Below are 17,744 nucleotides of genomic sequence, written 5' to 3'. Positions count from 1 at the left end.
CGTAACTTTATGGTTGTTTCCTTCAGTTATTTTTTATGACATTCCATTTGCTACAAAATCAATGTATTGACATTTGTAATATTGTATAAAATATGGCAATACGATTGATTAAAATTGTAAAAGCATAGCATAAAATAAATATATTAACATGTATAAACTATAAAAAAATGCTCTGTTTTACGATATAGTAATTAATCGTATTGCGATACTTTACACAATACTATTAACTAGCTATGTACTATGTATTTACTACCACATAAATGGTATAGAAAATACTAATTTCCTATAGTCGCGCTGCGCACTGAATTTCTTGTTACATAGTAATATGTAATGTGTAATGCAAGATTTGCATTATTCATAGCAAAATCTTAAGTTGTATATTTACTCGTTATCTTATAATGCACTATGACTCCATCTCATATCAAAAGAGTATCATATAAAAAATATACTACGTAACACAGAATCTGATTATTATATATGATTATTTATACAATCTTTTCATATTTAAATGAAATAGCTACGTGATTATACATTGAATGATACTATTATTTAACGATTCTTTATGTAAATGAAACATATTATAATACTTATATAAAAGACACATAAAAAAAAAACATTTTTCCCTGTTTGAAATGAAATCAATCAAATGATAATAAAAAATATACTCTTGTACAATTCATAATTACAAACACGATACGTAACATACATATATACCATGACTGTATTACAATGTATTTTCATACGGATGGATTTTTTAATTATAATATTCGATGAACATAACTAAAGAAATTGATTCTAAATAAATATTTGTTTCATTTCATAATAAGTGTACTTATATATTTCTACATATTATGTGTATTTCATAGATATTTGGAATTTTCGAATTCCTAGAAATGCATAAAAATCCGTAGTTTATTATAATTTGTTAAAGAGAAATTATGCTCCAGTATATCCATTTTGAAACTGAAGAAATACTGTTTTTCTACATTTTGTAAGGACATATAAATATTTCAACTAGTGATATTATAAAAGGTATATTTATATAAAGTATTTTATTTGTAATAAACATGTGCTATAAAATACAACAAACACTATGCCAATTTAGCACAAGTACATGCATTTGAATGCATGATATTATTATAAAATATATTATATATCTATATATATTAATCAGAATCGATCACGCAAACGTTTTACATACGTAAATATATATAATTCATTCCATTTGTGTAAATAGATACAAACATATTTTCTTATTAAAGTACAATTGTCAAGTCAGTTTTAACGTATATTAAATAATATTATTGATGTGTTACAAACCAAATGTTTTAATTTCGTATTTTAGATTAACAACCGCAACTCCTACAATTTAAAAATTAAAAAATAAATTTAGGCGAAGATTGACGACAAAATTGTTTCCCTTACGTTAAGTTTTGAAGTACTCTATTTTTATGTACCTTCCTATGTGATTTATATTTTTACAAAAGTAGATTCGCTTTAAAAATATACACTACACATCAACTGAACAGGTTATGATGAAATATAAAATTTCAGTAAACTTATTCTAGTAAATTTTCAAATACACAACGCTCATGACGCATTACCAAAATTCAATACATGATAAGACAAACCTGGCAAGATATTTATTATTTCAGATATTAATATAAAAAAAAACATCATTTTATGTCCGCGTTAGAAATAAAAATACAGTTTATTATATTTATTTTTTATTGTTTTTCTCCATCTTCAAATTCACAGCCATATGCGAATAAAAAATATGATCACTCGCAAAATGTTGTCAATTAAGGCCTCTTGTTCTTTTCAATATATAGAATTGTAAAGTTTTTTCAATATATTATAAGAATTGCAAAGATCTATCTGGTCGATTTGTAAACAGATCAAATAAATCTATCCCCTTTTATATTACTCTTTAAATTGAAAATATATGATCAATTTGAGATCATCATACATATTCGTGTGCATTGTTTAAATATTGTTGTATTATATAACAAAATGAATACAAAAACCATTTATAATTATTAGGGATGGATATGAAGCTAATTTTTAAATTCTCCTTAAAAACAAAAATTACCAAGCGTTTACGAAGTATCTTGCATTGAATATTCGAGATATACATGAATCAAACATTCTTTATTTACGCTACAAATGATTTCTTATTCGTTGATTTTGTACTTTTTATTATTCGAGTTTCAAGAATTTTGAATCACAAAAAAAGTATAAAATTTCGAATTTTCAAAACTCGAAAATTCCGGAGAATTTCGAGAGTTCGATATTTCAAGTAACCCATCCCTAATAATAATCATCGCAATAATTATCATAGAATTATTATCATAAAACTAACAAAGAATAAATTATGTTCATCTAAATCTTATAACATTGTTAATTATAAACATAAACAATATATATTTCTCCCAATATACAAAATTTTCTCGACGCAGTTTATCAAAGAAAAGTAGAATTACTAATCACATACTTGTATCGTACGATGTGAAAAAATGCATTATCGTCTTAGTCTGTAGTGTCCCTTTATAAAAGTGTTGTACGCTATAACGTTGTTAAATTGACAATAATCATACACTGATCTATCGTGCAGTCTTTAATTTCCAACGAAGAAACAGATAGGCAGCAATTCGAAGTACAAGAAATATTAAAAGCAAGGCAAAAATATCAAGAGTAAAATCAGCATCAAGCATATCTAATTCTTCCAACGTTGTTTCTGGGTTTTTAAAGTGGCAGTACACCTGTAAATATTATTGCGTTAACAAAATGTTATATATATATATATATCTTATTATTATAAATATAATATCTTATATTATAAATGTTATATATATCTTACTATAAATATAGAATTCAATAAAAAAAAACATACCTGGAAACATTTAAGTTTTTCTCTGCCAAACGAATATGTAGCCAGAGCAGTTCCTTCAAAGCCATATCTTATGTAGCTCAGATAGGTAATCCATCTAAGATATACTGGAATGGCGTCAAAACTAACGAAAAAGCCAGAAAACAAGAGGAATGGTACTGACATGACTGGTGCTAAAAATACGCCATTTTGAACATTCATCGCTGCTCCAACCACTAATCCAACTGATTGTGCAACAAAAGAAATGAGTAAACATGTTCCCAAGAACATACTGAATCGCATAATATCGGTTGGTTGACTTGTCATAAAATACACAATTGTAACATATATAATGCAGAATATCGCCTGTAAGAAAAAATAAAATATATAAATTTTCAGATTTCAGAGAGTCAAATGACATATTTCTTTTTTCTTACCTGGAATGGTATGTCTGATAAAGTAATCGCTAAATAGTAGGCCTTGAGAGAGTACCATCTATTAAAATTTTCTTTTAAAAGCACTGGCAGTTCTAGCGGAACTGTACGAAGAAAAATTTTTGCAAATACTTTTATAATATAATACAAAAGAAACAAAAAAATAAACAAAACTAATATGAAAGTATAACTTACACGACAATATTGTAATGGTCATAGATGTATACATAAGAAACAGCATATTAAAAAATAGAAATCCAAGGTTGCTAAGTACTTTAGCACCATCATTTCCAATATCATAATAAAGTGCGCCTATTAGCAATCCTACTAAAATATGCGCAAAAAGTCGAAGATACATAAGTGTCTAAAAAAGAAATAACATCAGATTTGTCTGTAATAAAAATCATTATAATGAAATTATTTTGAATGGATCAATTGATCAATTCAATTGATTAACTTACCCAATCTCTTCGACTAAAAAGTAAAGTTCGTTTTAAAACAATCCAGAACTGTTGACATTCGGATGTGGGGTATCTTTCTGGAGTGATTATAATCGAGTCATCGAGTAAGGCTACTTCAGCATTATCCTTTTTCTCCATATCAATCACTGTATCTATTATATAAAAATAACGAATTATATAGGAGATATAATTGATATATTCTACTTAACTTTTTGCGTTGGAATGACATGCTATGTCAGCATCTGTTGTTATCTACTTCTAAAGTAAAAATAACGTGCTAGATACGTCAAAAAAAATAAAATTTACTGTAATAAACAACAGTTTAGTTCTAGTTTTTTGCGTGAGTTTATCACGGATTTGTGATGATTATGATAGATAAATTTTCAGCGAACTTAATAATTTATGATTCATAATTTGATCTTTCTTTGAACCTTGTTTCATAATATCATTCGTTGCATAAGCTGGGATAATTCCTTTATTATCTATTTTTTTCACTTTATCCTCTTGAAACTTTTCCTCCAAATTGCTAAGGTCATTTTTATCTTTCGTTTCAATATTTTCTCCACATCCTTCACCTTTCGAGAACGAATCACTAGATGCATTATTCAATGATTCCAATTTACTTTCTGGGAAGGGATGTCCTTCTCGAATATCATATTTCCCATTCTTTATAGCATTCACCAAGTTTCTAACATTATCTCCATATTCTCCACAAGATACTTCGATGACTGAAAATTAAATTATAGTAATCGGTAAAATCACTATATTTAAGAAATTTAGAAATAATCTTATGAATATCTTACTAAAAGAGGCTGGATTATGATAACTTGGGCAGTTGAGTCCGATATTTCTGAGAAAGGGCACTAATTGTGATGTAGACCCTTGATATACACATTGTCCTTCGGCTAATGTATATAGAGAGTCGAACATTTCAAACAATCTAGCGCTAGGCTGATGAATAGTGCATATTATTGTTCTTCCTCCTCGGGCTAAGGTTTTTAACAATGAAATGCATTGGAAACAAGATGATGAGTCCAAACCACTGCAACATATAAGTTATTTCTCATCAAGCAATATTTTGCCAGTAAAACAAAACAACTTAAATTACAAGGTAATTCAAATTTTTCTTAATTAAATTTTTGAACATTTATATACATCAATAGTTCTTGAATGAACTGAAACTTTCTTTTCACTTAATCACAGAAAGAAAAATTCTACTAAACATTAAAAAACCAATTAAACATATCTTTTTAGAAGTTTTAATTGCTTGCTAAAGAATTTTTCGAAGTGATTTCACAAATCAGAATGTTGTTTGATAAAATTTTAATAAATAGAAATGATTAACAATTACAAGTATCGCACTTAGAAAAGAATGATATATACAGTATCAGTGAAAGTTTCAAAAATTTGTTGCTTATATACTTTCTCTTGTTTCATTTTGTCATTTGCTTATGTAAGTCATTTTACAGCCTATTTATATTTTTGTACATATAATCATTATGCACAAAATAAATTATAATGTTAATTATAATGTTGTAGTGTTAGTAAAAGAAAAAAAATTAAAAACAAATTAAAAATAAAATTCATATCTTTAAAAATTTGCAAATGTTATTTCCTGACACTGACGATCATGCTTTCATTCAAACGTTATATAAGAAGTAAACAGGATTCTCTGACATTGATGGTAGTGAAAGTGAAGGTATTTATAAAAGAAAAAATAATTTCTCTTTACAATGAGTTAATGTGGAATCCATCAATGATATATTCTACTTTATTTCACAAACATATTTCTACTTTCATCCAGATTTTTTTTATTTTTTTTATTGTATTGTACAAAGTATATATAACATTTTCTCACCTAGTAGGTTCATCAAAGAACATTATCGGAGGATTATTGACTAATTCAAGTGCAATAGAAAGCCGCTTTTTTTGTCCGCCACTTAAATTTGAAGTCATGGTTTGACGATGTTCAGATAGACCAAGTGTTTCTAAGATTTCTTGAATCTAATAAATAAATGTGAATATCATTAGAAACTTCAACATTCTTTTTCAATGCTTTATTAATTAGTAATCTAATAGTAGTAATATATAAACAAACACACACCACTTCTTCCTTTTCTCCCTTACTAACATCTGATCCAAGTTTAAGGTTTGAGGCAACTTTCATTGCTTCAGCTACAGTTAAATTCGCATGAAGTTGATTATCTTGCATTATGTAGCATGATAATTTTCTAAAGGCACTAAGATTTCTCTCATGGTCATTCATTGTGATACTTCCTTCAGCACCTGTTGATCTAAACATATATTCAGAATATTTTGAAATGTCTAATATATACAAACACCTACAGACATCTGAAAGTTTCAAATATTTAGAAAAATACAAGTACTTGAAACATTTTATAGACATTAATAAACATTATATACATTCTAAAAAAATAACGATTTCTTAGATTTATTTACTACTGTCTATAATGTATGCTTTAAACATGTACAAAATATGTTATTATTATTATTACAATTATAATTAAAATAAATTTTATTCACTTAATTGTACATATGATAATTTTACATAATTTTCACAAGATCATGTTTTTGATTTATTTACACATTCTCTTAAACAAATGTATGTAAAAAATGTTCAATCGTTAATATTTTAGAATTGATCTAATTTTAATTGAAATCCTTATTTTTCTACTTAAAATTTTACAAATGTACATAGACTTCTGTGACCGACTGTACAGGAAATACAGAAAGATATCCACGGTTATTAGAATTAATTAAACGGTAAAAATAACGAATTTTATATCATCTGTAAGCAATGAACGTGTTTTTGCGTCTGTAATTTACATAAGCGTCGTATTCATATTTATGACGTCGAATGAAACGAAACGGAATAATACAAGGCGGCATAATAAATAATAGTTAAATTTCATTCGTCATCCGATTGGATTTGTTTAAACTCGATCTAAAACTAATTGGAACTTAGGAGCGGTTTTAACTTGGCATTGCTAACTAGCATTATTGTTTACAAATGTATCATAATGAAAAAATAAAGTTTTTCGTAAATTTATTAGTCAGTAAATAAATTTAATATCGTATTTAAGAAATATATAATTAACATATTTCTAAACGAAAAAACTTTTCAAAGAAGAATCGCAAAAAAAAAAAAACAAAATCGTCTTTCAAAAAAAAAAGTAAGTTGTCACAGCTAAAAAATAATAAAATATTGTTTCAAAAAATATCGAGAAAACATTTTTATTTGTTATTTGAATTTTGATAAATATGAACAATGAATAGGATATACATTTCAAAATCTACATAAACATAGAAACTTACTTATATCCGGTCAGGATGTTTAAAAGAGTAGACTTTCCTGCGCCGGAAGGCCCCATAATAGCTGTCAGTTCTCCAGATCGTAACCTTCCACTGACGGATTTCAAGATTGTCTTTACATCTGAAAATTAAGTAAGTTTAATTATCTTTAATTATTTAAAAAGTATCGTCTTCTTGAAATTACTTCATAAACATCCAGAAATGAAAACCATAGTCATCAAGATAGCAAACCGTCTAATGGCACTATTTTTTAAAAATTTTGTGAGATTTAGTTTTTTTCCATATGTAGATACATATAATAAATAATTTTGAATTCATTCAATGATGATGAATTCATGATTTTCAAGAAGCCAAAAAATCAAGCTTCCAGAGATAACGTCACGAAAAGTCACAGCACAGTTTTACATTATGTCATTATACAAAGAAACAAGTCTTCATTGTTAAATTGTAATTAGCTCACGGAATATAATCAGAAATAAAATATAAATATACATTTCATATGTGTTTTCGATTAAAATTACTAAAAAAAAAGAAAAAAAGAACTATTGACCAGATATCATTTTATGCATGATCATTTTCTCTATCCCAGTATAAGAAAAACTTGTTATGTCATTCGTTACGTTCGGAGCTAATTAGCTAGGCTATTCTAATTCCAAGAATCATATCTATTTATCTTATAATTAAGTGTGTATTTTCAATTACTTATGACTTACCATTATATTCCAATGTGTTATATATATTATTATTGCAAATATAATATTAAGTGATAAATCAATTATAATAGTAAATACTATAAAATAGTTGTTACGTCACATGATACATCACGCATACATATCGATGATTGCATGACGATGGATTTTTCCAGATATAACACGTTTATCTATGTATCTAGTAAAAATTAAAATTCAATTTCGAATATTTGTAAAATTGGATATTATGTTTACTAACACTATTTACTAAAAAAAGAAAATAAGTTAAAAGTGAAAAAAAAAATAAAATAAGCGAATTGCTAAAATGCATAATAACGACGCTAAATAAAGTATTAAGTTTTCTATCTGAATACCTTATACTTTTCTATTTCTTATTGCATTTGAACGTAACAAAAAATTAAAATGATAAACGTATTTGAAACTTTTATCAATATATTTATCATTATATATTTTATTAAACTTTTATCAAAATTTTTTACCAATATATAATCGTAGCCATTTCTAGATATTAAAGAAAAGTCAACTTCAAAAAGGCTTACACAAAATGTAGATTGCAAAAATATTGCTACAGATACATTCACTTTCTATATTCTATCCTGATCGCTTTCATTGCAGATCTATCCGTGAATAGATGTACGAAATTGTGTAGATCAATTATATCCAAAATACAATCAACTAATTCTAAAATACTATTTCAAAAGGTAATCTTGTTTTCTAGTTTCAAATACTTCATTACACATTAAGTAAATAACAATTGAAATTTTTTAATTACATTTCACTCTTCATTTAATTGCGAAATTAAAAAAAAAGAGAAACAATAGAAACATTAATCGAAACAGAATGGAACGTTTAACAAATTCAACTACTTTAGTTGCTGTAATTAGATCCAGAAATTGATTTGATTATAACAAAGAGAAACAAAGAATAGTTTGAAATTTGTTTTCATTGCATTATTGTTTCTGCTAGTGATTGACTACTAGATTCTAAAAATTACAATAATATGATTTAAACATTTTGAAAAACATCAATAACGAGCGTTTCTTTCGATATATATATATATATATATATATATATATATATATATACGTATAGTTTGGAAATCGTGACTAGAACTTTATGCCGTAACCGGTCTCTTACAAAATCTCGGTTACTAATTTCTCCGCTTTAGTCAACTACGCTCTACAAATTGCGTGGAAAGTTATTTTTGAGTAATAATAACGGCGCAATGATGATAAAAAGAACGAAATTAATCATCAGAAACGAATTTTAAGTGAATTTTTTATTATCTGGTTAATTATAATACTATTTGATAAGAATATATCTGTACAACCATACCAATTATATACATATACAACACTGCATGAACTGCACTATTTCAGATACATGTTGCTTTCACAGATAACATTTACTTTCCCTTTGTGATCAATGTCGTCAAGAACCAGTTTTAACTGTATGAATTTAACAAAAAAGAGAAAAACAAATGACGAAATTATATTTTCTTTTTAATCAATAATGTCAAGATCTCATTTCAACTATATACATAGATCACAAGAAACAAATAACAAAATTATATTTTTTTAAATCATTTTTACAATATAAAAGCATCTTAATCCTCGTACAATATGCGAAATTAATATTTATTTTTTATTTGAATATAAAACGCAGATCTTTTTTAGAGAAGTATTTATAAAAAAAAAAACAAAAATTTGATGTACTTACTGTTTTTGCCGCCTTCTCGTACCCTGTATGACAAATTAGTGAATGCTAGGTCAACCGGTGGTCTTTTCGGTAGATGTGTAATCGTTTTTGGTTGTGCTGGTACAAGTTGTAAACGAGCACCTGAACCTTTTTGAGGTTGTAATAAAATTTCATTGGTACTATCTTCATGTGAACAATTTCCCTCAAGCTTCATTTTACGTCTTGATTTTTTCTTAACGTCTTATTTTCAGTTTAAGGTAAAATTTAAATAGCTTTTTCTCTTCCTTTATAGTCGATAAATGGTTCGTTTAAATGAACCGATTTTCCTATGGTGTTACGTTTTTGTTACTGAATATGCATACAAATTCTTTCATCGCCTGAAAAATTATTTGTTTTCGAGTTTAAGTCATTTATATGATGAAATATATTCAAATATAAATTCAAATATTATCATTTCTTTAGTATAAAATATGACATATCTTTTTTAATAAACTTTTAAAATAAGCGATATTATTTATTGTCAATAAAATTGTAACTTTATAACTTCATTCTGAATTCACTATAAATTATAAATATTTATTTCCATATTGAAATAAAACTGAAAAGAATGCAAATAACATTAATGATTGACGTCAATTTAGAATGCGAAAATTCTTAATGCTTAATGCAAGTGAATAAATAATTAATACGAGTTCATAGTGATATTAGTAAATTCAAAACTGACTAAAAATTCTAAGAAGAATACAGAGTTGTAGTAACTCAAATTCGGATGGATTTCAAATAGCGCGCGTTCTTACATTATCGAAGTAGCAATGCATGAAGTCGATTAAAAACATACAGCCATGATTTAGAAATAACAACTGCGTAGTAGAGCGTCGACTCTGTCTCAAGTCAGAAGTAAATGCATCTCAATTCCTGTATTCCACGTTTTCAAAATGCAGAACGTCGTCGTTCGGGCGATCAAAGATGGAACATACACTTTCAATTTTTACGCTTGCACATACGTGTAACAACAGTAATGTTTTTTTTTTTTTTTTTTAAATCACACGGTCGTAATCGTCAACGATAAACTAACAAAAGATTCAAGGTAACAATCGATCTAATGAAATGCTCTTCACGATGCTCGAACCTCGGTGTCTCGAGCGAAACTGACTGGCTGACTCCACCATTTAACTGCATCGCGGCCATCACCATTGACTGTCGCGTCGTTGCTTTGCAAAGTCTTCTTTCTCATTCTGTTTCTTTTTCCATTCTCTCTTACCATTCCCTTCTATTCCCTATTCGCAACTTATCTGTTTAAGCATGCAACAAAGAATGACGATCGAGGAAGAATGAAGAGTTGATGTGATCAAAGTCGAGATCGTGCACGTTTTTTAGATTGTAGTCTTCTGCAATCGTTTCTTTAGTACGTATATATATATGTACATATATACACACGCGCGCGTATATATATATATATATATATATATATCAACTATGATTATTTAACTTGTTTCGATTGAACTTTTATACTTTTATACTTTTATACTTTCCTAATTTCTTTTCGTTACTCTCTCTCGCCTTTTTTAAATTAGAATTAACAATTTAAATTAATTTTTTGATATAATTGCTTTGATTTCATTTTTGTTAAAGAGTAATAAAAGAATTACGCAAATAATCGACGACGGTTTCTTAATTGCTAATAAATTGTCTTAATCGTTAACTTATTATAACAAATTATAATTATAATTAACTTATCGTTAACTTATTATAATAGCAATATATAATGATAATTTCAAGGAGAAGTCTTCTACAATTGCATTTTCAAATACAAAATGATCTTTCAAGCAACACAAAATGTGTTCATTGGTGTGTAACTGCAAAAAATTAAAATCAATTATATGTTATCAAAGAATATCACTTCGATAAATCGTGAGTGTTCTAAAATGATATATTGAACTTGTTCATTATTTGTAATTATCTAACATTTTTTAAAAGTAATACGTTAAAAAATAGTACTTTGATATTTGGAATTGCATGTCATGTTTCATTTGACGTCATCATATTACACGTCTCAAATTTAAGAACGAAAAATAATTCGTTGAAGATCTACATGTATTCCATGTAACCAGATTCATCCATCGTATTCCTTAGAAAAAATATGATTTATTATATTACTTACATAGTTACACATAAGTCAGCCTACTTTAATTAAAAAAATTAATTAAAAATAATGTTATAATATATACTAATTTCTATGATCTGTGCGAAAAAATCATTTTGCATAATGTACATGTTGCATTCTTAACTAATATATTGTGCACAAGTGATTAACTTTTTTGCTAATGATAAATTAACAGTTTATATCAATGATTATACAAGGCCGAATAATATGTCAAGATCAGAAGGTGATTCTTTACAGAAAATAAGAAAAAAATATACAATAAAATTTTCTTGTCCGACACTCAGTTTTTGAAAAAATCGAATTTGGAAATTTATCAAGTACACATATACTAAGCCAATTTGTAACGAAAGAGTTAAAGTATTTAAAATCTATTTTCTTGAAAACGTGGCGTCGGATAAAAAATTTCATTCCGTATTTCTTTTTTATTTTTTCATAAGGTATAAAAAATCACATCCTGCCCGCGTGCCACATCATTTGTCGCACTTGGTATACATAGATATCGCTTAAACAATTAACTCTTTCAAAATGTTCATGCATTAAAATAACAAATTTTGTAATATTAAATTTTAAACATAACGAACATAATATTGAATTTAATAATAAACATTTGATTCTTCGATATATTTTCTTCAGATACATATACATCTTAGATACTTAAAGTTATAATGACAAACAAAATTCTGTTTGTGCATGTTCGTGCAAGTATTACATGTAATGAACTACATGTACATATATGTACATGATACAATATATGTATTGTATCATATACAATAATACAATTTGACAAAAGCACAATCATAAATATAGTGTATTTAATATATCTATATATATATAATCATTATCATACATTTGATATGCAGCACAACACATGATCATACTTAAGAAAAAGCGATGATGCATTTAATGAAAACAAGTGGGAAGGAAATTCCAAAAAAATAATATAAAAAATAATTAGTAACTAGAATATGCTAAAGGTACATCATCCAATTTTCTTGTAATGAGTATTCATGAATGAATATTACTATATAAATAATTCATTTAAAATAAGTCTGCAAAACAAAAATTATTATTCTTGTATATCTTTTAACTTACTGCATAAAAATTTATTAGTTTCTGTTGCTTTTCTGAATTTATACAATAATAAAAATTGTACACGCTTAAATTCATTATTAAAATAAATATAGTGCAGAAAAAACTTAGTATGTCTGTCTGTATGTATATATATATATATATATATATATACATACATATATGTATACCATGGATAAAGTTATCGCACGATACTGTACGAGGCTATCTAGAGTACGCACTGTTTATACAATGAAAAGAGTAAAGTCCAAGTATGTAATTGTGTTGAGCAGTTACGATAAGAATATACTATAGAATATACTAAAATATACTATATTCGAATAAAATATTTTATATTAATTTATTCTTACTTAGTTATATCATAAATTGTTTGCTTTGTACAATAGAACCAGAAAATATTACGTTTCTATTTCTTTGACATAATATATTGTAAAAATTACAAGAATAATTCACAAATTTGTATTTCAATAACGAATAAAAGTATATTCTTTATTATAATAATAATTACATGTAAATTATTACGTATATTATATTATTATACCTATTATATATATATATTATAATCATAATTAAAACAATGGATTAACTGCGATTAAAAATAAAATGCATTCATTATATTATTCCAATATCTACATACAATGTATTTAATCCTTTTTACAAAAACATTGTTTCAATGTCAATTATATGCATATGCATCTATATTATGACTCAAACATATTGAATCTATCAAACAAGTTTTTAAGTAATGTAGAAAGATTCATTCTAAAATTATTTAATTTAAAAAGGAATGTATTTAAGTTAAGAATTTTTTCCAAGTTACAAAGAAATACACGAGTAAGTACATTATGATGTTTAGGATAGTTTGTTATCAATGATAATTCTATAATATGCAGTCAAAAATCTCAAAAAATAAGAAAAAAATTATCAAAACTTCTTAAAAATTTGATTATATGCAATTTATAATGTATGTATTTACAATAAAAAGATGAAAAAAAGTGTCTCACTCATCGACATATTAGATTGTTTATTATGTAGAACTTTCAGCCAACAGATATATTTAATATGAAAAAGAACAACCAAACACGCATTTTTTTCGAGGGATTTTTTTTCATTTCTACACAATACATAGTATATCCCTCCTGAGATGCAGGACTATCATAAAGACATTGTAATTAATACATTTACCAACAGCATATATTCTTTTGTTATATCAATTTTCTTATATACATATCAATTGATCTCAATCTTATACTTTTCATAAACTGTATAGGAAATTTAAAAAAAATATATATACATAGAGTGGGGCAACTAAATGGAATTACCTAAATATTTCCCTTATTTGCTATTGTACAAAAAAATTCAGTTGACAAAGTTGCACATATTCTGATGACTAAGTTTTTTTTTTTATTGTCATTTTTATTTTTTTTTTTTTTTTGTTACTTTACGAGACTTCAAGATCATCGATATTTTTTTAATTGAAATCCTATAATAATTTTTTAGCGTATAAAGTGCAATGTGTAGATAAACGTATAGAATGTGAAAAGACCTAAATAACGTTTTCAGTACTTAATCTCGGGATATTTGCATAAATAAAATTTTGATGTACTGACAAACAATCTCGTTTTAACAAGTTTTTTCATACAACAATAAATAAAGGAGATACTTAACTATCCTGTCTTGTATAATATGAATAATGTCTTAAATAACATAACTTTTGTAACGAATTAAAATTATGTAAAGCATTAATTCCCAATCGACGTAAAATTTTGAAGGAATGGAAGAAAGAGAGAGGTATTTATTAGTTTCTGAGATATTAATAAATACGTTGACACAATATGTTGAATTCTACTTATATAAATGTCGACTTTATTAGACGACTAGTGTTCATCTAGTGATCTTCATTGACTATTAAGTAGCCGATGACACATTAGCGATATCGATCTCAACATCTATAAGGTTTCTCATTTGCAGTCAGTATGATTAAACTTCAAATTTTAATCTTTTCGCATTAGGCGATAAAAAAGTAGGAATTGAGATTTTGTGGATTTATGTATATATTTTCCTGGCTGCCAACGATATTGTGGATAATCAAGTTAATGCATTTTACAAATATTGAATCTGATTACCACGTCATCGGGTACCAAAAAATCATCGATGAAGACTATTACAATGAAGGCCGACTTTCAAGCAATGAAAAGAATTTATTCATGCATCTAAATTATTCAAACTAAAATACTATTATATTTCTATCGATATTATTTTTTTTAATATATGAATATACTCACAGGTAGTTTCTGTAGTTAACTAAATTGGCATGTTCGTTCTGTTTTTCATTTTTCACCATCGTACAATTTTTTTTATCACTGTGGATGAATTTATCTTGATATCAATGTAACAATCAGAGGTTCTAGAAAAAAAGGAAAAATTTGAATCAAACAAATAATATGCATAAAATCTTGTAAAAATTGTAATGCAACATAATCATTCACAACTTCATAATCCAATATAAAAAAAAATAATTTGTATTACAATATTACAATATCTCAATTACCAAATTTGTCAATATCATACTACGAAACTGAAAAAAAAAACAAAAATGGTAGTTATATCATATCTTACATTCTACTTTGAAATTTTTTTTTAAATAGTTAATAAAGAATTAATGATTCCATAATTTAAATTTAAATTCCATAATTTAAAAAAAAATCTTGAATTTTAAGTTCAAACGTTTCATGAAAACATCTAGTTTGTTAAGAAAAATAAAAAGCATTATTTCATCATAAGTAAAAATAACTAAAAAACTGCCAGGAACTCATATGTTAATATGAACTAAAATGGACTTTGGTCTGGCGAGAAAATGATGAATAAAATTTATTCTATCTTTGTTAATGGAATATCTTTACTCTGCATTATGCTCGATTGTTTCTCATTAAATTGAATATGACAATATTTATAATCAAAAACATACAACTCAATAACTTTCTAAAATCAAATACAATATAATCTAAATTCACATGAAGTAAAGGAAATATTAACGAGGTAACTTAATAATTAAAACTTTTAATCATGAAAATTCGAGGTTATGTTCGATAAAACATTCACTACTTTATTGTATCGACACTTCAATATTAATTTTTTCACATATCTCTATAAACAATACGTACTTTGGACAAACAACCATACATGGACTCCAGGCAAAATTACTGAGATTATATAAAATACAGAAAAACACAATAACAATTTTATGTATACCAATACACAGTACCACATTCCGTACCAGTCGATACTCGACTGTTGTGCCTTTTGATTTTAATGGTTGCCCATGAACAACATCTCAATTTTAGATCAACACATCTCCAATCAACAAATTTATTATTAATAAGATTATGAAATAAACATTGATAATTCTAAAAATCTATCTCTTTCTAAATCTCTGTAGCATTCACCAACTACGTACGTGTATACTAAAAATACTTTTATGCACAAAATTCATTTCATCATTGTATATCATTGAAATTACAAACGAATATGGCGGACTACACACTTAACTATTCAAAATAATGCTATTCTAATACTGCTATACGTACAGTCGATTATCGACTGATACGGCATGTGGTACAGAGACTTTCATTATTAAATTCAATTATACTACATCATTCAAGCACTCTTGTACACATAAAATTGGAAGAGACAATTCAAGGGTAACATGAAACAATCATAAATGTTTATTCTTAATATTCTTATTTTACTTCATATAATCACAAATACAAAAAGTTGGAAAAATATTGCAGCCATTAGCAAATTTGCATCGCCAACATAGTAACACAAATTTCCCAAGTCACACCACGAGGAGGTTGCTGCAAATGGTGACTCGCCCTATCCCAACGGCCCGTCCACCCTCCTTTGCAAAATTCTACAACTGCGGAAGACATCATCGCAGTATATTAATCATCTACTTCAATTGAAATAGATGCACAAAAAATGACCTGCCCGGAAAAGAGTTAGAGGCGCTAGTCTTCCTCTATCTCTTTTTGAACTAACTTATTCTAAACCCTATCTAAATCTAAAAAGTCGGAGCTAATCCCTACTTTCCCTAGCTAAGAAACTAAAATTAGTCCCCATGTGCAATTGTACAATTAACATGTTATTCGATGGCGCACTTCTTAATGAAAGAAGCAGACCATGTGGACGGTAAACGAGGCGAAACTACATCAAAACTCCACATTATAGGAGCAGTGCTAATTTGGTTACATTGCCCATCTCGTCCAATTCGTCGTCACAAGGACAAGGGATAAGGTACAATTGTAAATAGAGTAACAACATTAATTACATTGTTATCCTATTTACACGCGATTTTTGCAGACGAGACACAGCCAAGAAACTACGCTTCTTTGCGTTGCAAAGATTCTGCGTTTCTCTACTTATACTCATCTACAATCGCAAAGATCCCTAATGGATTACCGATTTTGCACGTGTGATCTCCTCGAGCCCGATTCCTAAGAATCGTATTAAAGCAGGCTGTCGAGGAACGACAGGATACGTCTGCCAAATCACCGTGTAAAACGGGTCATGTAACAGTGGTGCACGTTATGGTAATCCTCGAATTTCAGAGAATTCGATTATTATCCAACGCAGCACAAATTATATATTCGTGATTGTAATGCTACAGAAATAACTGCAAAAGACCTGATTTGACTACGTCAAAAAACAGAGAAAATGGCGGCCACTTCCGTTTCGCATTACTTTCATGAAGTATATAATTTTTCACCTTACAGACGTACGATAGATGGAAGGAAAATACACAAAGGGGACTTACGATCGTCCGAGAGACACAATGAAACCAAACTGCACAACGCGGAAACGCGAAAACGCGAGCTAGCTAAGGTGTATACTAACATATTCAACCGAACAATTGCACGGAGCCTAGCTTGAACATAACACTATGAATTAAAATTAAATAAAAAGAAATAAGAAATTTTGGAAATA

At 27.1% G+C, this 17,744-nt stretch overlaps 1 protein-coding gene across 4 annotated transcripts; it reads right to left on the bottom strand.

Annotated features, from left to right (window-relative positions):
* Nucleotides 1-1,710: 1,710 nt before the first annotated feature.
* Nucleotides 1,711-16,279, bottom strand: LOC122530322 (ATP-binding cassette sub-family G member 1). 4 transcript variants are annotated; one of them, XM_043657158.1, is made up of 13 exons: nt 15,923-16,279; nt 15,044-15,165; nt 9,527-9,882; nt 7,101-7,218; nt 5,869-6,058; nt 5,623-5,768; nt 4,568-4,806; nt 4,196-4,492; nt 3,765-3,916; nt 3,499-3,667; nt 3,307-3,407; nt 2,894-3,235; nt 1,711-2,762 (listed from the first exon to the last, which is right to left on the bottom strand). In XM_043657158.1, the coding sequence occupies exons 3-13, from the start codon at nt 9,717-9,719 to the stop codon at nt 2,604-2,606; spliced, it is 2,106 nt and encodes a 701-aa protein (XP_043513093.1). In that variant the 5' UTR covers nt 9,720-9,882; nt 15,044-15,165; nt 15,923-16,279; the 3' UTR covers nt 1,711-2,603. The 4 variants fall into 4 exon arrangements, with proteins under 4 accessions (XP_043513093.1, XP_043513092.1, XP_043513094.1 ...); XM_043657157.1 differs by lacking the exons at nt 15,044-15,165; nt 15,923-16,279 and adding an exon at nt 10,303-10,821; XM_043657159.1 differs by lacking the exons at nt 15,044-15,165; nt 15,923-16,279 and adding an exon at nt 10,344-10,821.
* Between the last annotated feature and the right edge of the window lie 1,465 nt (nt 16,280-17,744).

Source organism: Frieseomelitta varia, unplaced genomic scaffold, assembly GCF_011392965.1.
Source record: "Frieseomelitta varia isolate USP_RPSP 00005682 unplaced genomic scaffold, Fvar_1.2 scaffold_338, whole genome shotgun sequence".
In the NCBI taxonomy this organism is placed as follows: Eukaryota; Metazoa; Arthropoda; class Insecta; order Hymenoptera; family Apidae; genus Frieseomelitta; species Frieseomelitta varia.
Note: the sequence above shows the minus strand (reverse complement) of the source record. Positions and strands in the feature narration are given on the sequence as shown.